Source organism: Tubulanus polymorphus, chromosome 2 (genome assembly GCF_964204645.1).
Source record: "Tubulanus polymorphus chromosome 2, tnTubPoly1.2, whole genome shotgun sequence".
In the NCBI taxonomy this organism is placed as follows: domain Eukaryota; kingdom Metazoa; phylum Nemertea; class Palaeonemertea; order Tubulaniformes; family Tubulanidae; genus Tubulanus; species Tubulanus polymorphus.
In genome coordinates, this window is record NC_134026.1 from 702,394 (window position 1) to 723,269 (window position 20,876).

General features: G+C 36.9%; 4 protein-coding genes across 5 annotated transcripts; 1 reads left to right on the plus strand and 3 right to left on the minus strand.

The window, feature by feature from the left end:
• Positions 1–29: 29 nt before the first annotated feature.
• LOC141899639 (microprocessor complex subunit DGCR8-like) lies at positions 30–6,209 on the minus strand. 2 transcript variants are annotated; one of them, XM_074786062.1, is made up of 18 exons: positions 6,131–6,209; positions 4,313–5,329; positions 3,955–4,204; positions 3,532–3,674; positions 3,095–3,170; positions 2,859–3,008; positions 2,711–2,780; positions 2,521–2,623; positions 2,372–2,438; positions 1,924–2,025; positions 1,748–1,846; positions 1,458–1,543; positions 1,215–1,315; positions 1,015–1,120; positions 877–933; positions 713–796; positions 510–620; positions 30–418 (listed from the first exon to the last, which is right to left on the minus strand). In XM_074786062.1, exons 2-18 carry the CDS (start codon positions 5,075–5,077, stop codon positions 350–352), a joined length of 2,439 nt encoding a protein of 812 aa, XP_074642163.1. In that variant the 5' UTR covers positions 5,078–5,329; positions 6,131–6,209; the 3' UTR covers positions 30–349. The 2 variants fall into 2 exon arrangements, with proteins under 2 accessions (XP_074642163.1, XP_074642162.1); XM_074786061.1 differs by having other exon boundaries at positions 3,955–5,329.
• A 22-nt stretch (positions 6,210–6,231) lies between these two features.
• Positions 6,232–7,001, plus strand: LOC141899640 (DNA-directed RNA polymerase II subunit RPB11-like). The gene is made up of 4 exons (XM_074786063.1): positions 6,232–6,350; positions 6,485–6,574; positions 6,654–6,828; positions 6,909–7,001. The coding sequence occupies exons 1-4, from the start codon at positions 6,298–6,300 to the stop codon at positions 6,948–6,950; spliced, it is 360 nt and encodes a 119-aa protein (XP_074642164.1). The 5' UTR covers positions 6,232–6,297; the 3' UTR covers positions 6,951–7,001.
• A 287-nt stretch (positions 7,002–7,288) lies between these two features.
• On the minus strand, positions 7,289–15,527 carry LOC141899994 (EF-hand calcium-binding domain-containing protein 5-like). Its single transcript, XM_074786677.1, has 23 exons — positions 15,462–15,527; positions 14,412–15,112; positions 13,841–13,997; positions 13,579–13,716; positions 13,331–13,486; positions 13,147–13,246; positions 13,009–13,067; positions 12,901–12,922; positions 12,761–12,811; positions 12,139–12,672; positions 11,952–12,059; positions 11,676–11,875; positions 11,440–11,596; positions 11,201–11,352; positions 10,995–11,123; positions 10,745–10,917; positions 10,563–10,656; positions 10,336–10,470; positions 10,009–10,262; positions 8,629–8,876; positions 8,288–8,517; positions 8,118–8,214; positions 7,289–7,932 (listed from the first exon to the last, which is right to left on the minus strand). The coding sequence occupies exons 2-23, from the start codon at positions 15,092–15,094 to the stop codon at positions 7,697–7,699; spliced, it is 4,113 nt and encodes a 1,370-aa protein (XP_074642778.1). The 5' UTR covers positions 15,095–15,112; positions 15,462–15,527; the 3' UTR covers positions 7,289–7,696.
• A 359-nt stretch (positions 15,528–15,886) lies between these two features.
• Positions 15,887–18,899, minus strand: LOC141899644 (BTB/POZ domain-containing protein KCTD9-like). The gene is made up of 10 exons (XM_074786068.1): positions 18,764–18,899; positions 18,488–18,615; positions 18,347–18,399; positions 18,118–18,255; positions 17,462–17,661; positions 17,251–17,346; positions 17,029–17,178; positions 16,850–16,955; positions 16,638–16,771; positions 15,887–16,561 (listed from the first exon to the last, which is right to left on the minus strand). The coding sequence occupies exons 1-10, from the start codon at positions 18,854–18,856 to the stop codon at positions 16,445–16,447; spliced, it is 1,215 nt and encodes a 404-aa protein (XP_074642169.1). The 5' UTR covers positions 18,857–18,899; the 3' UTR covers positions 15,887–16,444.
• Positions 18,900–20,876: the final 1,977 nt, after the last annotated feature.

Consider the following 20,876-nt stretch of genomic DNA (forward strand, 5'->3'; position numbering starts at 1 on the left):
AGAGGAATAAGTGTTTTGAATAAGCAGCCTTTTTTATTTTCATCAGAAACTGACATTACCAATTGAATTCGTAATCAAGCATTTTTTACTAACATCCATTTTACTACGATAGAAGTTTGAGTTGTCATACATATACACAAACATTGATATTTAGGAGGCAGTTAAATACAGGTAAAGCACACAAGCGCACAACTTGATAATAATCTAACGCATTACTTGAAACATGTATAATTTCAACAATCTTTAACATGAGGAAAGTTATAAGCACTACATATACCGGGTTTATTCCACGGAATCAGTTTTTTAAAAGCACCATGATAGTGGAATTTACACAGTATCAGACTGCTGACTATATATCAACTATTGTCACTGATTTTGGCAGTTCTCTGGTATCAATTTGAGGAGTTCTCTTCTCATCCTAAAAGATAATGTATTCACCATAGATGAACATTAATCAAGTGATACAAATGACCTCATCTATTAATGAAACAAAGATGTCCTGAAAATACCTGAGCAGCTTTTAGTTTCAACATCTCACTTTGGAGTCTTTCAAGAATCGCGTAATTCGGTCTGTTTGAACTTGCTTTGTGCTGTAGCGCGGTGACGCCTCTTGTTTCTTCCTGTTTCCAAACGAAATTACGAAAATTGAGTGGAAAATCATTGATAAAATCATGAAATGAATTATCGCAGGTATTTTTGAAGTAGTTATTACCATTATAAGAGTGTGATTACGCTGTATATCGCGTCCATACAGTCTCAATAACGATCCCATTTTACTGATGTGCGGATGCAGTTTCTTAAAATCAACAAGCATCAGTAAATCATAATAGCAGCGGCCGATGAGAAAACGAGAATTCTATTTGATTTGAATAGTACCTGTAAAATAGCCTGAGCTCCCAACTGTTTTCCCTCTCTCTTATTCTTACATAAAACCTGAATGAATATTAATCACAATTAGTTAAAAGTCTGAACATTCATCACTAATTGAAGTGTCGATTTCAATCTAATACTCACTGTAGCCGTGTGTTTACCAACAGTCATCGTAAATTCACTCAACTTATGTTTCATATTCTTCATTTCAACCTTTATTCCCTTCGTGCCGTCACCAAATCCATAATTTCTATCAAATTAACACATAATACACTTATAATTCACCCTCTATCGTCGAAAACTCTCGAGATTATTCTAAATTATTTTGACAGTTAATATCGAACCTTTGAAGACATTCGAGAAGTATCTGATACGGACTGGGCTGACCTGCTTTATTACACAAATCAAAAATACGTGGATCTTCTATTTTAATCTGATCGAAGAACTGCAGAAAATATAATAAACAGAATTGAGTTTTAGATCACACTCAATTAACAGGTTGTTCTTTAGTATGTACAGAATATTATCCTGATTTAAAGCATTAAGTTCATACTGAGAATTGCATTATTGAAACTGAAGAAACTTACGGATAAATCTCCTGGTTTTTCCTCCTCAGTTTTATCACTGGTTGCGTTGACTAATTGAGGCATCAGTATAGCTAATGTGTTCTTAGCTGAAATATCAGAAACACATCAACTAATTCATACACAATTTTACGGCATTTTAGGAGGATTTATGGAGAATCCAACACTAATATAATGAGAAAGATGAAGTATGAAATATTTCTAAGCTAATAATTATTGATTCAACGTTTCGACTATAACCTAATAGTCGAATGAATGAGATGGATTATTTAGCGATCAATGTTTTAACGAACCTGCTTCAGCTTTAGCATTTTTCTTACTATTAGCCAAACCGAACCCATATTCGACACCATCCAAAACGACAGTAGCGCTGTAAGGGGTATGAATGTTCTCTGTAATTAAACATACACGGTTATCATAGATGAGTCACTCGGGGAAAAGTAAATCTGCCCAAATTTTGTATCCTTACCGAGTTCTTTGAACGTATATTTCGGTTGAACTCTCATCGACTGTTGGGCGTACTCGTGTAATATACAGACATACGATTTACCGGACGGATTCAAAACAAACTCTGAAAATAAATCAAAATAATCATCACAGTATTTCAAAACAAATATCCATATTTGGGGAGAACAATCGACCCCTGCATGCATCTATTCGACTAATTCCTAAACCCCTCCCTGCTGTATATTGCTATATATATTTATATATATTACACCTGACGATGATCTCTAGGAAGAGATCGAAACGTCGTGTACTTCGTGTATTTTATATATTTTAGATTGTTCGAATAAATAAATTTCTTGTCTTAAATTCTTTTAATCTGTAGATAGTGGGTTTTTATCTTATTATCCATTCACCACGTTTGAGTGTGGTTATCGTTCTATATATTGAGCTATTGTAACTGGTAATTCTACCTTTGCGTTTTTTATTATCGCTGTGATCAACCAGCACTGGACACGTTATCAACTTTGTGTTTTGGGGCTAAAATGATAAAATAATCGATGAATAAGAGAGAAAACTAAACACATTCTGAAAGATGAGAATTCTGAGATGTATTATTTACCAGTGAAGGAATGGCAGTGCCGGTAGATGCAGAGGTCTCCGTTGTGTCAGTTTGTGATTGATGTTTTTTCTTGTATTGATATTTTCTTCTGTCTTTCCAAGTTCTGAAAGTTACAACGAATGCAGTTCACGTACAACATTCACGATTTCATAACATTCATAACATAAATATGAATGAATAAAATGCTTACTTGAAACGCTGCACGGTAACCGTCTTGAAATGGAATAATTTCTGACAATACTGACGCACTTGAAGCGGTTCTATAAAGACACAAAATGACTGAATAAACAGATTTGTAACATCAATTTTCTCCAAACTCAAAGGATTAAAATACAAACCTAAAAGCATTTCTTTTTGTCTTTGTTCGGCTGTCTCCACTTTGATACCAGACGCTATTTTTGGTCTCATATCGGGGGCCGCATTTTTCGGTGTTTCGTCAGTACTATTTTCATTTTCTGAATTAACGCTGAATTGTTGAACTCCATTCTCTGTTAAATATATAGGATTCTAGTACATATAATTAATATTGAACACAGAGATATTTGGAATCACAAACACGTTGTTGAACATTTACCAGCCTCTTGTTTTTCCTTATCTAATGCTTTTGTATACTGTAGACATGGAATAGCAGCAGTTGGTATGGCATGTTTCTGAAATACATATTATACATCATATTCAGACAACTATAAAAATTCAAATACAGACAACTATAAAGTTGACTACAGTCAAGTCGGATCTTTTTGGATCGTGAAAATGTCCGACTTGAGAATGATATTATATATAATTCATATACAGGTTACAGTTGCACAGTCATGATGATAAGAGTCCAAAAGTGGTCTTAAGACTAAAGACTGGTCTAAACTAGTTTAGATTGGCTTTGAACTAAGATCGTCTTCGACTGGTCTTCAATCTAAGCCATGATTGCAACTAACCCCTGGGTCAACAAACATCCGACTTAAATTGTCCTAATTGGGTGAAGCCTGCTCCCTGTAAACATGAAATCTAACTTACTCTCGCACTTCCAGGTCCGAGGAAATACGGTTTAGAAAGAGATACGACTCGACTTTGTTTGTGAAGATAAATTGGCATTCCACTCATATGAGTAACACTAATCCAACCTTCAGGTAATACTTCAAATGGATCATGACCTTTTTCTGAAAAAATTCCATTCGACGATACAGATTTTAATCAATATTTTTGAGTTTGGACATTTAGAAAGAGAAAAGGTATTGGCAGAGAACGGTTTGATGATTGATATCCGGGTTCTTACTGATCAGAGATCAAGGAATCCAAAATATCCTGATATTTCCCCGACCCTTGACCAAAAGACATCATCAGTAGGGGCTGTTCCTGATTTTCAAGAACTCAGAATTCTATGAATTTTCTGATTACACCTGATCTGTAAGAACTCTGGATAGACGCATTAAAACTCACCCATTAAAACAACTTTAGTTTTTTCAATAGGAAGAGTTGAACCGTCTTCGTTAGTTGTGCTATTATTCACATTGCCGATCGCTGATTCTAACATAGCGTCGATTTCTTCGGGATCAACGCCTTCATCGCTATCATCATCATCTTCATCATAATCATCACCTGCATCATCATTCGTCTGATTCTCATCCTCTTCAATGAATGTCGATTCTAACTCATCCGTAGTTGTATCCTTTTCATCGATACTCATTTCCTGTGATTCAGACTTCACTTCATCATTACATTTCACTTCATCATTAGACTTCACTTCATCATTAGACTTCACCTCATTGTTAGTTTTTTCCTCATCACTTGATTTTACCTCATTCACCTCATTGTTAGTTTTCTCATTCACTTCATCGCTAGACTTCACCTCATCATTAAGCTTCACCTCATTGTTAGTTTTCTCCTCATTCACCTCATCGCTAGACTTAACCTCATTGTAAGACTTCACCTCATCGTGAGAGGTAGCGATTTGACTCAAATCTAAAGCGGTTATTTCCGAGATATTCGTTTCATTCAAACTCTCATCTTTTTGATTTTCATCGCGAGATCCGAGTACCATTGCGGTGATAAGATCGACATCGTCATTTCGATATATCGAGTTATTATCCGAGGACGAATTACGAGAAAGTTCTCGATTCTTATTTCGTGTAAGTTCCTCGTTGACGTTCTGAATGATGTTCTGTAACGCTAAACAACCCGATTCGGAATCGGCGCGGATTCGTTTCGGGGGCGGCGGCTCGCTCGATGAATCGTCGGGACGTTTTTTCATTTGTTGTCGTTGATTGACAGATTCCGGTGATACGGAGAGCGGAGGCGGGGTTTCTATATGACGTACTTTACCCGTATCGCCACACGCAAAGTCCAAACCTTCATTTGACTGATTGGACATTTGCATAGGCAATGGAGGTGCGCTGAAGTTTAGAGGAGATGTTGGCAGAGGTGGATTGAAATTCAGATGATCCGGAGATCCGGGTAACGGCGGCGGAGACTGACATATCTCAGTTTCGGGTAGCGGAGGTGGGTGGTTATCGTTATCCGGTATAGGTGGCGTTAGTTCACATTCGGTATCACAGAGATCCATGTTTTAAATACACAATAGTCAAATACGTATAGCCTATGTGATTGTTATGCAGTGCTAGATGTAATAGTGAAGAAAAAGACTTTATGAAGTACACTTAGACTCCACTAGTACAATGTACATTGCATAGATTTTTTATGCACACTAAGTTCAGCACACTTTATCAGGCTTTAGCTTTCGTTTCAAATGTCTGAATCCTTTAGTTTCATCACATGGGAACTCGACAATACTGAACTTCATCAAAAACCAAAATTACTGAAATGAGATCAAGGGTGACCATTGGAAGTTAGTTTAACCCTTTCAGTAGGTCAAATCATTGATGGTCAAACACACTTCGACACATTTAGTTATTAGTTTTTATCTCTATTGAAAGATGGCAACACCTGTTAAACACGTGCGTCAACGCGCTGTTTTTTAGTCTGAAAGGGCCTAACACTGTTTTAGGATAAGATAGCAGTTTAGGCCGCTTTTGTTAAGCACACCCCCATCTAAAGTACGATACGTGACAGCTGCCCTGGCAAAACATTTGTAGGTTTTTGTAGAAGTTAGTTGACTATTTTTGAAAGTGAAACCCATAAGTCAGTTAGTCAGTATGTGATTGAGCCCGGTCGCTGTATTTCAGACCTAGTTCCAAGGAAGCCAACATTGTGTGATATGCATAAGACCAAACTATGAAGCATTCGATCATTATTTCCGACCACTAGCCAACTACTTACCAAAACCAAAGTTTGCCCTGGCTGTTGTTACTATCCGATATGGAATGATGTAGGCCTAGTAGTTCTATAGCAATTCTTTCAACACCTGGTCTACTACATCGTCCCATTAAGTAGTCACTCACGAAAGGGCTCTAACAATCTTAAGTGCCTATTTTGGAAATTGTAACACTTCTTTCTCTCTGTTGAGTCTGAGCAATAAAATTGTATTTAAATTTTCATCCTTAATGATAGTACGTATTTTAGCGAGAAAGAAACAAAAAGAGAAATTCTAAGATAAACCATTACATTGATTGTGACCATTAAAACATCTTAGTTATTGCGAGCGAATCAAAAACCTTACATATACACGGTATTCATCGATAAATCCGTCATTAAATCGCACAAATTATTCATTTATGCGGCATCTCACCGAGTCCGTGCCCGCATCCCAACCGTAAAAATATAGGAAACCCGGAAATGAAAGCGAGTTGAGGAAAAATCTATCTAAATCATTAAAATACACCTAAAATGAACGCTCCACCAAGCTTTGAGTCATTTTTATTGTTCGAAGGAGAAAAGAAGTAAGTGAAGATATTTTGCATTTTAATCATTCCGTTCAAAATATCGAGTAAATACGTGTTTGATTGGAGCGTTTCGGTATTACTACTCGCTTGCCAGGGTTGGATTCGATTTTAAACAATACATACATTTTCAGAATTACGATTCAGAAAGATACGAAGGTTCCGAATGCAGCAATATTTACGATTAAGAAAGAGGATCATACCTTAGGGAATGCACTGAGGGGGTAAGGTAGCTAGAGATTTCACTATCAAATACTAGAAATATCAATGAGAAATAGCTAATTATGTGTTATTGGTTTTTAGGCAGTTGTTAAAAGATCCGCAGGTGTTATTTGCCGGATATAAAGTCCCACATCCTCTGGAACATCAGTTTGTGCTGAGGATACAGACATCACCGGACTACAGTCCCCAGGAGGCTTTCCAAAATGCGATTACCGATTTAATCAGTGAAGTTTCACTTTTAGAAGAACAGTTTAGGGTAAGCAGGAATCTGTTTAGCCAGGACCAGTTCAGCTACAGTTCCTCTCTTTTATTCTATTTGATGATCTTTTCTTGTAGGATGCGGTCAAGGAGAAACAGGAAGGAGATATCATGCTTTGAAATCGTCACAGCAGATCCATTATGAAAAATCCATCTTGCATTTCATTTTGTAGTGAATTCATAATTTGTGTAAATATTATACATATTTTTTTACAATATAATATACATGTTTATTCATAATAGAATTGTCAGTTATGTCTTCATGGATTCTAGATTTCCAGTTCATAGCTTTAGATCGGATCCAAGTCTGCTGATATTTTAACAATTTCTGGATTATCGTTGATATAAATAATTCCTCAAGGAAGTGACAAAAAGGAATGAATTCAACCAGATGAATGTCTTTTTTGAATCAACAGATTTTTTTATTCATACTTAAAATATCTTTTACATGGAATTTAATCAACAAAAAACGTGTAGATATATGTAAATTTACCTCAGGACGGTTTGATTTTGGCTTGATAACAATTATGATAGCTGTAATATACTGGAAGACCAACATGTAGAAATAAAATCATACAAAGTTACAAGTATTTGTAATCTCAAAAATTATCAAATTAGGCACATTTTTACTATGGAATATCAGTTATCAAGGCATTAAGTATGGAAGGTACAGAATGGCATAAATTTTACAAAATAGACTTACGCAGACAAAATCCTATCTTTAGGGCCCTATACATTTTACATATGGTATATCAAAATTTTTGATGCACTCACTACTGCAATGAGCTGTCGGATTCCATTCACACTTAACGTTTATAGAAACAATAATCTATGAAGGGCCAATGTAAGAACGTTATTACAGTTTCCTATAGGGCAATAGTAGAAGTTGTGAGGGAAGTGATTTCTTTTTGTGCTCCCGGTGGAACATCAGCTATCTCGCATGGCTCATCAGCACTATTTGGTATTTCAGGCAGATTCGATTGTTTTTTATTCTCTCTCATTTTGTGACTGTGCTCAATAAGTGACAAACAAACGAACACCCAGTTATACAAGTGCTGAGCTGGGATCGAACCGTGCTTGGCTACATCTCCATGCGGTACATCTAGTGATAGAATAGAAATATCATGCACTATCGTTGTGAAACACAGAAACAAAATCAATGGTCTATTATGGAAAATTTGATTCAGTGAAGTTATCAAGAAGTGAATGCAGAAATGTGAGATGAAATCATGCGATGTTTGCGAGTGAAGATTGTCAGATTTTATAGAGCGTTGTGTGTTAACGTACCTGATAATGGCTTAGCTACAAGTTCAGCTGCTACGAGTCGCTTCTCTTCAGTCGGATCATAACTCATTACCATATGACTCAAATCAATGTTCACAAACTACAAATAAACAAAATGATGACATGATACAAATATAGAAGTAGAGAACACTGCTTCATTGTAAGAAACTGACCTGTTTACAGTTGCCCCAGTCATCAAAGATTCCCTCAGTAGCTTTCTCCGGGTAGAATATCGTCAGAACGGCTTTGATGACGCTGTGAATGATTTTCGGCGGATCGTGATAACTACGTAATTCAGCGTAGGCTTTAGCGTCGAGGTTTGATACATTTTCTCGTAGATCTAACAACATTAGACGATCGAACAACACTTCAACGCTGTCTTCATCTCCATAGTAATCTGATTCTGAAATATATAAAGATTTTTTTTCGTGAATGCCCCGGATGACTTTGCAATATTATCCATTGGAAACTCTTATATTCTAATCAGAAATTAATTCTTATTCTTTTAAGATACCTAATATTGTTCCTTCTTGTCCAGCTGCTTCTCTTAACACTTCCATATGTGCCATTTGTAACAACCTCAACATTTTCATCACCTCTTTGTTTTCAACTGCCGGTAATTTCTTCATGTCTCCGATGCTGATGTCTACGACTCCGACAGCTTTGCCCAAATCGTCCCTCAACGGGAAAGTTAAATGTCGCTGTCCATAAGCGTGCGCTGATACGGATTCAGAATTATCTACGGTCTTGAATAAATAATCTCTGTAAAAGTTGTTAGGATATTAAATGTTAGTTCTCACCAAGACATAACAAGGAGGATTTTTCTATTGAATTTTGCATAACACAAAGTCACAGTGAATTTCATACTTATCGGGTACACAAGAACAATATCTATGGTTTTCATGAATTTGAAATCTAATAGCATAATCAATGCATTGATAGTTTGAAAGATGAAATTTATGTAATGAAGAAATAGGTATGGAACAAACATATAAACAAAGAAAGAACTGAATATCTGTTGCGAAATGAAGAGAAGCAAAATGAAACATGCACAAAAGGGAAAAATATGATAATGTAAAACAAATACTGGTGTACAGTCGATATATTATAATAATTCTAGACAAATATTATATATCTTTCACGGAAAAAGCTCAATTTAAACCGAGGAATGCCGTCTATAAATGTGAATAGATATTTCCTAAATAAACCATGCACTTTGAAAGTAACCTACCGGGTAGTTATTTTCTAGTATATTGAAAAAAAGACCATAAATTGAGAAATTAAAAGATTTAGATTTTAAGAAAATGTTTTTCTACTTCAAATTTTGAAAGAAGAAATGAATAACAAATGTTCGATGTACTTCATTAGAAAAATATAAACCAATCTAACATAAAGTGTACAAAATGAATTGAAAATATTCTTGAAAACTTATGAGTTTTTTTGAAGTACATGTAACATAAACAAAGCAAAGCAGATGATTGACAAGTACCGGTACATAGAGTACTTGTACACAAGAACAGGTAGCAACTATTTAATTTACCCTGGGGTACCTGATTATTGTCCTGTAATATCAAACAGCCCATGAAAATATATTACATTTCAATATCAACACATCAGAGAATATAACAGATATTTTATCTTCTTGAAAGACAGAAGATCAGACCTGATATCTTGTAGTATTTTCTAAAAAATGAAGAGTAATTTGACATCTAGAAACCATCTTGATTTTGAGATTATCGTATTTTGCCATTTTTGGGACAAGTTGAGCTCTTTAGAAGAGTTGAATCTACTCACAAATAGAAGTCATAGTCAGGTCTTGAAAGACAGGCTCTTATGATCAAATAAAGCTTTGCGTCTAGTGAAAAAATATTGATATTCTTCTTATTTCAAATACCTGAATAGATTATCCTTTCGTTCAAGTCGTTCTGGATTAGCGAACTGTATCGTGTTTCCTTTCTCGTCTGAAACAGTCATTCTACGCAACACGTAATCAGTTGATTTACCATCGGGTTCAACCATATAAAACATCACCTCATTCACACTAGGACTGCGATGTTTTATCCATGTAAGAGCACTTTCTACAATACGCAACATCTTCTTTCTGATGTCGACATGTTTGAAAGCTTGGCCGAATGATTTCGCGACACCCTACAAAATGACGAACACATTGAATAAAGCGTACGAAAATATAAATCAATCCATCTTCGTTAAAGCGACTAACCTGGAAAAACTGTATTTCGTGAGTGATGAAAATAGCTTTCGTTCTAGGATCGTTCACAGTATCAACATTCAACAAACCAAAAACTCTTTTCCTTTTGTCTTTCAGTGGAATAACTATCAGAGAACCTTCACGATCCTGAAATTAAAAATCGTTCAGATTGGAGATAAGTTCAATAAAATGCCTGAATACCGAGTGTACCAAGAGTATTGGTCTATTACTATTATTACCTCTTCTGGTCTTTCTGTATTCCAGAACATAATATTACCATGATTGTTAACTCTTGGAACATGGATTGGTTTTCCACCTTCCACAGCAGCAAAACTACAAGCAATATGATTTAAAGATCAAATCGAAATTATGCCAAACATAATTTGAAACAGTAATGTCAACATCTAAAACACAGACTTACCTTACACCTTTCATATCTTTAAATAGATATTGTCCCAGTACATACGGAGCATCTTCAGGAGTTGCAGCCACATATCTCAACAACATTCGACCCCTTTCAGGTGCAGCATCATTGCGTTCTAACATCGAAATATTGGCGCAAATCTTTTTATTGTCGCCGTGAGTTTCTGCGTCCTGAAACAAAATTCATTGTATGATATGATAAAAGATGCGTTTGTTTTAGTTTCGAGATTGTTGGAAACGGTACTTACCTTGTAAAGAGCTTGGAATACTTGTCTATAAACAGGCTCTAAACTAGCACCGCTTGTCTGTGCAGAGGCTACAATCTGGTGAAGCCATTTCTTTCTAGCTTGACCACGAATTCGTTCAATGTACGAACGCTAAAAAAAAGGAATAATTTACAACATTATTATATGAATATGTACAGGAAAATAAGGGCTGGTGCACGGAAACTAACCTCAATACTGGAAGTCAGGAATTCTACCAAGAATTCAAAAGCATCATCTCCTCCAGCCATTTCTTCAGAGGCGTATTCAAGGAAAGCTCGGAATTCTTTCTTGTTCAAATGATTGTCGTGGATTCTGAATTCTTTCTTCAATTTCTTTTTTCCTGCGAATCAGAAACCAAGAGTTATTTTTGATGAAAAGGACATCCCCCAAATGAAAATATCAAATATAATTGATTAGTATAACATACCTTTCTTGACGGCCTGAGATTCAATGCCACCTTTATATTTGTTCATTAGTTCCTCAACTTCTTCCAGTTCCAGGAAACCAGCAGCGTCATTATCCCATTTCTCGAACAAACCATCGGCGAGACCTTTCCTACGAGATAATTTCAATTCTCTCTGAGCCTAGAAAAAGACAGATGATATAATTACGCGTGCACGTCTCACAACTGGATCAGATTTTTGTAGTTCGAATAACACTGACCTTTTTGAGTCTTCGCATTCTCTCTTCTTCAGTTTCAGCGTATCCATCTTCTATCAGTTTGATAAGAAGGTTAAATGCAGCGTGTAATGGAGAATCACCGAGGAATGTCTCAGTAATCTGTACAAACTGTGATGTATTCAACGTATTCTCATCGAAGGCTGAAGCTTGTGATTGACTTCTTGACATTTGTGACATATTTGCTGTAAATCGAGATACGTAAAATGAGAACGATCGTATTTATTTGTACATATTTCACTTTTATCTACAATTTCTTACTTCGATCTCTCTGTAACTGAAATGATGTTCCTTCGGCAAAAGTGACGGCACTTTGACGTCCGGGGAGCGCGCTTTGTGGTGCGACATCAACACCGGCAACTTGTAATTCTGAAAAACAAACACAAATATATCGCAACACTCCACATCATTTGAAACATGAAGCTCACAGTTAAACAGTATTTTGTACCTGCTTCAGTTTTGTCTCTTAGTAAACTTTCATCAGCTTCTTTCTCATCCACATCTTCATTAGTCTTCTCTTTTTCAGTCGCATTTTCATCTGCAACGATTTTCTCTTCGCCTGCTTCCTCTGTTTGTTCTTCTAATTTTGCACCATCATCATCGGCTTTTTCAACTTTATCATCAATATCCTCTTTTTGATCAGCAAATTCCACTGATTTCTCTTTTTCAACAGGAATATTATCCTCAGGAACTACTTCAATTGTCTTTTCTTCATCAACAATTTCTTCCTGGGCCACATCATCCTTTCCTTCAGTCGATTCATCTTTATTCTCCTCAACATTTTCTTTGACACTTTCTTCTTCTTGTTGATTTTCCTGTTCTTCCTCCTTCACTTCGCTTTCTTCTACCACAGCCTCAGTTTCTTCAACTTGTGTAGAGTTATCATCAGTAGCTGTAACTTCCTCTTGTACGGTATCCGATTCCTCCGATGCTTTCTCAACATCAGCTTTTTCACCGGTTTCAGGTTTTTTTTCATCAGCTTCTGAAAACACCGACCACTTAAAACTTTCCATCCTGTACAGATTGTGGTATATTTCTGGTGTAGTAAAATGGAAATACATTGTACTTACTGCTTTCTATAGTTTCAGTTTGTGGGATTTCTTTTGTTTCTACTTCAATCTCTGTTAACACAAATAATACCACATTGAATACAAATACATTGAACAAGGCTAACAGTCTAAAATCAAGCTCATACAATAAAATGACTTACGCTTACGCTTTTTCTTTGGCCGCTAAAATGAAAAGGCAATTTATCAATAGATCTGTGCATAAATTCCAAAATTACGGAAATTTACCATTTTTATCAAATAAATCTTACATCTACATCTTCATCATCACTTGCATCACTTTCTTCTTCATCCAACTGAATTACTGGCCCTAAAAAATAATCAGATTGTTGATTTAAACAATGAATCCTGAAAATGTTTATCGCATTTGTGTTTAATATTCTACTTACATCTTCTTGGATTTCGCAAAGATTCTTGAACCATTTTTTGTGCAGTATCATAAAAATGTTCGAACAAGATAAGAATTCTGTGACGATCGAGAACTCCAGTCTAAAAATCAGTAAAATTCAGGCCATGAAATTGCAAATGTCCAAGAGAAATTTGGATGATAATGTAAGAAAATACTCTACTTACACTACCATTATCACAAGCTTTGAAGACTTCATTAAGGATAAGTCTACGATGTTCCCTTTCGGATGCTGAGATGTATGCCTGGGCGCATTTATTTAAATGATCAATAAACTGATCAAATATATCGCTAGCCATTTCATCTGTATACTTCGACAAATACTGAAATATTACAACAGTCAATAATAGCTGATTATAAAGATGTAAGAAATTGATTATTGATCCGGTGAATTAATCAAATATGTGTTAATTACCAAACAGAACTGATCCATTGACATGAGTCTTCCAGAATCATCAATTTCATCGAGCTCGTTGACAAATTTTGCTGCTTCTCTCAATTCTTCTGGTAATTTTGCTAATATTTCTTCGAATGATTTCAACGCACTTTGAATCTGGCAATGCAAATAACGTACAATACATATTAGGCCTAACCCGGAACTACACAGTACCATATTTTTGAATATATAAGACTGTCTTTCAACAGCTTATTTCAATGCTATAAACATGATGACTTACAAGACATAATTCAACACTTCCATCAGGTCCAACTTTCCATTCTAAGAACTGTTGTCTCAAAGCTTCCTGTTTCCTTTTCTTCTCGAGTTCCTTCATTTTCAATTGGATCTCTCTTTCCTCTCGTTTCTTTCGAGCATCGGCTTTCAATTTCGCCAGTCTACAATTGTATGTTTTAAACATGAATTTCCTCTTATCAGGCAATAAATGGAAAAACGGAAAGACAACTTTCGGAGCTTGTGAAGATTTGACACTAGCTTTCATATATGATTAAAAAAACCTGCCTATAACTTGCTATCCTAGTTCACCTTTGTTTTTACTTAACTTACTACCCTCCCTCTGCAGGGAATTGAACCAATGTTTTTTTGTGGTTTTTAGGACAACTTTTAGTTTTCAGAGCTTGTGAAGATTTGACACTTTTTAGCAATAAACAAAACGTCTGCAAGTCTATAACTTACTATCTGCAGGAATTTGAACCCGGTGCAAGACTACAGTACAAACCCCTGCCTCATTATCCCGAGTATCCATAGCAGAGTCTTAATGCCATCACAGGATCAGGAGTATGATAACTTACCTATTTCCCTCGTAATCAAATAGATCAGATTTTAATTCTTCAGCCACTTCTCTCATTGATCTCATGTAAGGCGACGCTTCACAGAAATTACTATAACGCGGGTTATTCCTCATGAGAAACTGCGCCAGGAAATTAATCGGATTAAAGTTCGGATCTGGTTCGGAGATATCGGCTAATCCACGCTTATCGACCTCCATTAACAATTTCTCTGTACCTAATACTAAAACCGGTAGCAGTTTATCAACTAGGTACGCTCTTGTTTCCACGGTCGATGAGTCTTTATTCAACCATTGTTTGGCGAGAATCTCGACTGGTATTTTACGCGCTATTCGTCGTGCTTTATCTTTGATCGATTTTGTGTAATGTTTTTTACCGATTCGAAGTTCTTTTAATTTTTCCATCATTTTCTGCTCGTGAAAGTGCTTCCACCTTTTGACGGCTTTCAGAAGTAACGGATTCAGATGGTCGGGTACGTTGGTATAGCGACTGACAGGTCGACTCCCCAACGATACGGCGGGAGAGCTGATCATAGTTAGATGACGCCCAGTACCCGGTCGGGAACCAGTGACACCCGTCCCCGGTCGAGATGCTGTTTTTCGAGAACTCGGACGAGACGGACGCGAGTTAGGTCGAGATCCGTACAGAGACCTCGAACCCGAGGAAGCTACTTGAACATCAGCCATACTTTACTTATACACTACCTGCAAAAAGGAAAAGCACATTATTACAAGTGCAGACAGCACACTCAGCAGCAGCCTCTCTTGTTCTTTAGAGTACTGTGTCGTCCACGATCGCGTGTATATTATGACACAGGGAGGGGTGCGCTTTTAGGTGGTGCGCTCGGTCACCCTGCTAGTGGGGTGGCAGTGGCTCTGGACTCTGCCCTGGCTCGATCCTCTCTCTGAGCTCTCTCTCTCTCATTCTCAACTCAGTGGGATTTGATTCGAGAAACACTCAGTGAATGACATGTACATAACGATACCAAAGAATAAAACCGATTAAATTCTAAACTATCTAATGAGCATTTTAAGAAAGAACGCGATCGCTTACTTCTGATGCTGTAAATAAATGAGTCCAGAGTGAAAGTTTCAATCAACAGCTAGCCTGGCGGCCATGTTGTTTACATGTTGTCATGGGGCAGGTGCCCGTGTAGATGGCGCCTAATGACGGTAAAATATTCAAAATTTTCAAGATTTGCGTGATGAAAGTACAAGTCAGTGCCGAGTGACAAGTAGGTTCGAGTCCTGCTGGCTGCTTAGAGTGTGCGGGTAACACTTCAAAAGCTGTGGTCCCGTCATGAGATTAAACGAATAATCCAATAGGGTTTGTCTTGGAAAACCAAGTTCCAAACGACGTAAAGCCAAACAAACAATATTGGGTTGGGTCCTCACAATCAAAATGAAATATTAAGATTTTCATACAAAAATTTACATTTATTTGTCGTAAGACAATGCAAAAACATTACAATACCATGATTTATAACAATGATATGAACAATAGAATTATCATGCATAGTGAATATTGATTCGATGCATGAAAAGCAAGAAGCACAACACAACATTAATCTATCAGTAGCCTCAAAGTTCTGACTCATCCCTATGTGTCAGATATTATCATTTTATGAATTGTAGGAAGACATTTCAAAATTTACAAGCAGGAATTAACGCATAATATCACTTACATTGAATCACAGAATAAAGTGACCCACTACAACATTATTAGCTGAATTGTAGAGGATTCTAAAAATGTGTAAGAAAAGTAAAATTATTTTCTTTCTCCTGGAGACATTGATAATCCAGTGAATGGAAACAAAATTAAATTTTGTTCGATTAAAGATTTATCAAGAGATAGAAATAACCAACACACAGTGGCTTTAACTACAGTATCATCAGAGTAGACCGTGGATTAATAGATTATTGTTTTTACACTAATCCAGAACTCTGATACGAGCCCCTTGTGGCTTTTAACAGCTGTTTTTTAAGAGAGTAGTACTCAGGTAATATTGTCACTGATTTTAGACAACTAACATTTCATCATCTGATTGTCTGTGACATGTGTAAAGGATTTAACATCAATTCAAATGTGGCTCCTTTCAGATTCGCTCCTCTCAGATTCGCTTCTTGAAGATCACAACCAGATAAATCACAGTTCTGCGAAATGAAATAGAAAATTGTTATCAAAGATTATAATATAGAATACTGATTCAAAGATAAAGTGAAAACTAACCTCTAAGTCAGCGCCAGCAAGAACAGCGGCTCTTAAATCACAGTTCTGTAAATTAGCATTCTTTAAAGTCGCTACTCTCAAATTAACAGCAGCCATATGACTTCCTTCCAAGTTAACACACTTTAGATTTGCACCTAAAGAGAACGCATTAACAATTATTATTCAATTTCATGATTACATGATTCAGTAGAATGAGATATTTATACCGGTACCTTCCATACTGGCGCGACTTCCAGCGGGATCTTCAAAATTGCAACCCTTCAACGAAGCTCCTTCTAAATTAGCGCACATGAATTTCACTCCTAACAAAGTTGAACCCTGAAATAGGTATACATGTCTAAATTATAATCAGCACTGACATTGACTAAGCCATGACGAGGATACTACGTACATCAAATTTAGCCTTCGAAAGATCGGCCCTTTCAAAGTTACAGTAAGCTAGATTCGCGCCACAGAAATTAACTGACTGCATCTTTGCGTACTTGAAGTTGATATACCTCAGATCTAAACGGGACAGATTCGCGCCACGGAAACTCAAACCCTATCAAATAAAATCAATCATTAGACTCATAACACATTTCAATCAGTGCTGGGGGTGTGAGAGAATAAATACCTGACATCTGAGTTCACAGTTCGATGGAGTACACATCAATGCTAGTGTAAATTCTCTACGCTCTATCGGTGTTATGTCATCCTTTGGTTTTTCACACTGTGAAAACAATAAATATTTACAGTAATTCGTTTACGAAAATATGAATAACTTAAACAAAAGATATCAGAAAATTAAAAGTCTAAAATGTGTTTTTGGAATGTGATTAACTTACTTCTATGATTTCATTCACTTTATCGATCAATGACATGATGCCGTAAAACTTGGCCTCCTCTAAAACACCGCTCGGATTCACGTTTTTATCCAATATAAGTTCTCCGTGGCGGAGATAATTTAAAATCGGTTCAAAGTAGGTGGCGCTGCGATCGATCAAATACGCTCCATCACTATCAACTCGACTAGACCACGGCTGAACTGTAACGTGATAATAGTACATTATTTCTACTGATAAACTCCTTGATGAAATGTCTCGGAGTTCATTCAAGTGACTAGATAAAAAAAATTCGAGTTATTTGTTTAACTCAAATCACAAACTGAGAGTTGAAAGAGTACAGGGTTCTTATAGAACGGGGCATCCAAAAATGCCTGATATTTCTGCGACGAAGTGATGAAAAAATATCTGATGAAATCATAAAATATTCTCAGTGGGGGCTGTTTTTTTTTCAAGAGGTTCCTTGTGCCACTTGTCAACAGCAAGAACAATAAAACTTCAAATACCCAGGCTTTTCCTAATTTTCAAGAAAATAGTCAGATTTTCCTTGATTTTCAAGAGGTTCCCTGGAACATATTAATCTGCAATTCACAGACTTTCCCTGATCTGTAAGAACCCTGAAAGTAAATTGGCTCCATTACTTAACATGTGTCTCTCACCTGTAGAATTATCAAACATCCTAGCTAACATTGATTCGGGTTCTTTATTCACTAAAGTGTCTCTAGTCGTTGTGAATTTCTTACCACCAACGTTCAAAACGACCCAATCACCCGACAACGTTTCCGGCAAAACTGTACCTAAATATCATACAATTCTGACCATTAGAATCAATCATTTTGAATCGGCAGAATTGGAAGGTTTTCTTTTTTTCGACACAAAAAATCTTACATTTTTCAGTGAAAGCATCGTCAACATTGGAGAAATAGAGGATTTCTCCATCTCTACAGAATAGATTTAATCGTAAATACAGTTACAAATATACAAACAAAAGATAAGAGATAAAGTCTTCGGCAATGAATAAAATCTAACCTTATTAAATTGATATCATCTATCAAACCTCTGTGACAGTTAAATATCTGAAGCGCGTTAATTTGAAGTTTTTCGCTAGCCTTGTTTAACAGCTCTGTGACATTCCATGAACTATCAATCGCTATCACCTATAATTAATTCATTATTAATGTATCGCCTAATATAGAGATGTGAATAAGTTTTTTTTTAACTGATTATGAGTCACTGCGCAGGGATGCGGTGATTGCGCAACGTCAATAATGGATCGCGTTTGGTGTGAATGAGATTAATCGTTACCTTTCCCGAATGAACTCCTGGTTGACAATTATTACTCGATTGAGGAAATATCGTAACGATCTTCTCTGACATCTTGCAATCATTATTCAACATCAGACGCGTAAATTGTGGGTACTTTTTCCCAGCGAAAACTTCGAAAACTATGGAAGACCTCAGACGACATACAAGATATGAGATATAACATACGAGATATGAGATGCAACATACGAGATACGACATATGACATACGAGATACGACTTATTTACATTACGGTTGTCCGTCCGCTAGCGCCACCGCAGTGTATGTTTTTTCAATATTTACTGCATATAAATCGTTTAACATGGTGACGCGTACAGTCATCGTCAATTATATGAAAACCAACATAGTCAACATTTTATTCAAACCAGAAATAGATTTCTTTTGGATAATGGACACCTGGACCGGACACAACGATTAGGCCATACTGTGAACACCCTGGACTAGGCGCGCCGGCCGTTCCTCTCCCGCGGGCGACGAAAGGTTTTTCAAATCACAAAACTAAAAAGATATCAAACTGTTCAAGTTCATAATATTATGCTATTTCTTGTCTTCCTTTGGTCTGAAAACGGCCAGGTGTTCAGGAGCCGGGGTTCCTGTTACTCACTGCCTGCAGAAAAAATAACTACTGTTCACCGCCCGCCGTAACCGCCGGCTTTTCTGCATCAGAAATCAAAATTCTAAATCCGCAGCCGGAAATCCCGGCCCCCTTGTACCCCTCCTCCGCTGTTTGACACCCCTGCCTGAGTTCTTGAATCCCAAACAACCCGGGAACCCGTACATCGCCCTGGTATCCAGATTAAGAACTCCCTTGCTCTCTCTCAAGGTTTGAAATCCCCAGCTAAATTCCATCCCTATCGAGCTACCGGGGCAGACTGGTGAGTCCACTAGACCAGCCGTTGAGAGTCGAGACTGGCCAGTTTTCGCTAACCGTCAGGGCAGTATGCGGCACTGTCTTTCTGAAGCCATAGTCCGGGGTCCTCCCCTGAAAATTTGTTCAATTTAGGTACTTGTGTATTCTGAGGGCTTTTTGGCTATCTTCCTTTTCTGACATCTTTCATGGAAAGGGCCAATGGCTGAATCTGAATAACTTTCATAATCGGAGAATCCAATTTAAGATCATTCTTATCAATTATCATGGCCAGTTTTAAAACTGTTTATTGACAAAAGTACAGGAACCACATAAATAAGTCTTCAGCAAAACACAAGAGCTCTTAAGAGATCCATGGAAATATCAAGTAACATTTCTTTAGACAGGGAATTAGCGGAACACCGGAACGTTGCTCGTATGGTGCGTTTGCACCCGTCGCAAATAACGTCGTGATAAACGAAATCAGCTGGACTAGGGCCAGGAGCTGAGAGTGATACAATGGAACTCCATTCTGATATTTAATGAATAATTCATTCAATAAATTTATGTTATCTTTAGTATTTTTAATTCATGTCCATGTTTCAATTCATTCGTTGAAATCATAGTACACTAAACAGATTCCGCGTGTGTCGGACTTTTTTTAAAACTCTGGTCATCGGCATTCGTAATATACATACATCTTTCACTCTTCATCGAAAACCATCGATCGAACGCGAAGTTTAAACCCTTGACTAGGTGCAATTCTTAATGACCACCAATTTGAAGGGGCCATGGCTAACTCTTTTTGAGGGATTTTTGTACACTCAAAAATGGAATTTGAGGCGTTTTTGGTGGATTAAGGGGCTGTTGCCCCGTATTTGGAGCCAACTCGAACCACCGGACCATCGGTGTCTCACACTAAGAGTGGCCCACTGACGTCTCACAGCGAGAAGCCGGTCCCCGGGAGTGGTTGATCGAATATTTTTAAATATTTTTCGTTTCAAATGAAACGTTTTTCGCATATTGATATTCATAGTTAATGTATACGCCACTGCCTGCGCACGTGTCGTGGTATACGCCGCAACGCCGAGAGGAGCGCCTTTTTATGAACCAGCAAAATCGAAATAGATTAGCTATTTAGATTATATAGCCGATTAGTGTCAATTAGCATAACCGGGTATGTTGGTTGATAAAAACGCCAGGTAGAAATTATTCAATTATGGCCTACTCAGCAGCGACTTCTACCG

Excerpts from the sequence above, each read along its gene's own strand:
- LOC141899639 (XM_074786061.1), bottom strand. The coding sequence starts at position 5,077 with ATGGATCTCTGTGATACCGAATGTGAACTAACGCCACCTATACCGGAT. Across the intron at positions 1,847-1,923 it reads ATATACGTTCAAAGAACTCG|AGAACATTCATACCCCTTAC; the intron begins GTAAGGATACAA and ends GTTTAATTACAG. Across the intron at positions 797-876 it reads GAGCTCAGGCTATTTTACAG|AAACTGCATCCGCACATCAG; the intron begins GTACTATTCAAA and ends GTTGATTTTAAG.
- LOC141899640 (XM_074786063.1), top strand. The coding sequence starts at position 6,298 with ATGAACGCTCCACCAAGCTTTGAGTCATTTTTATTGTTCGAAGGAGAA. Across the intron at positions 6,351-6,484 it reads TTGTTCGAAGGAGAAAAGAA|AATTACGATTCAGAAAGATA; the intron begins GTAAGTGAAGAT and ends ATACATTTTCAG. Across the intron at positions 6,575-6,653 it reads TTAGGGAATGCACTGAGGGG|GCAGTTGTTAAAAGATCCGC; the intron begins GTAAGGTAGCTA and ends ATTGGTTTTTAG.
- LOC141899994 (XM_074786677.1), bottom strand. The coding sequence starts at position 15,094 with ATGGCTGATGTTCAAGTAGCTTCCTCGGGTTCGAGGTCTCTGTACGGA. Across the intron at positions 12,812-12,900 it reads GCCAAAGAAAAAGCGTAAGC|AGATTGAAGTAGAAACAAAA; the intron begins GTAAGTCATTTT and ends TTGTGTTAACAG. Across the intron at positions 12,673-12,760 it reads AACTGAAACTATAGAAAGCA|AAGCTGATGAAAAAAAACCT; the intron begins GTAAGTACAATG and ends CGGTGTTTTCAG.
- LOC141899644 (XM_074786068.1), bottom strand. The coding sequence starts at position 18,856 with ATGTTGAATAATGATTGCAAGATGTCAGAGAAGATCGTTACGATATTT. Across the intron at positions 17,347-17,461 it reads AAGTGAATGAAATCATAGAA|TGTGAAAAACCAAAGGATGA; the intron begins GTAAGTTAATCA and ends TTGTTTTCACAG. Across the intron at positions 16,772-16,849 it reads AAGTCGCGCCAGTATGGAAG|GTGCAAATCTAAAGTGTGTT; the intron begins GTACCGGTATAA and ends CGTTCTCTTTAG.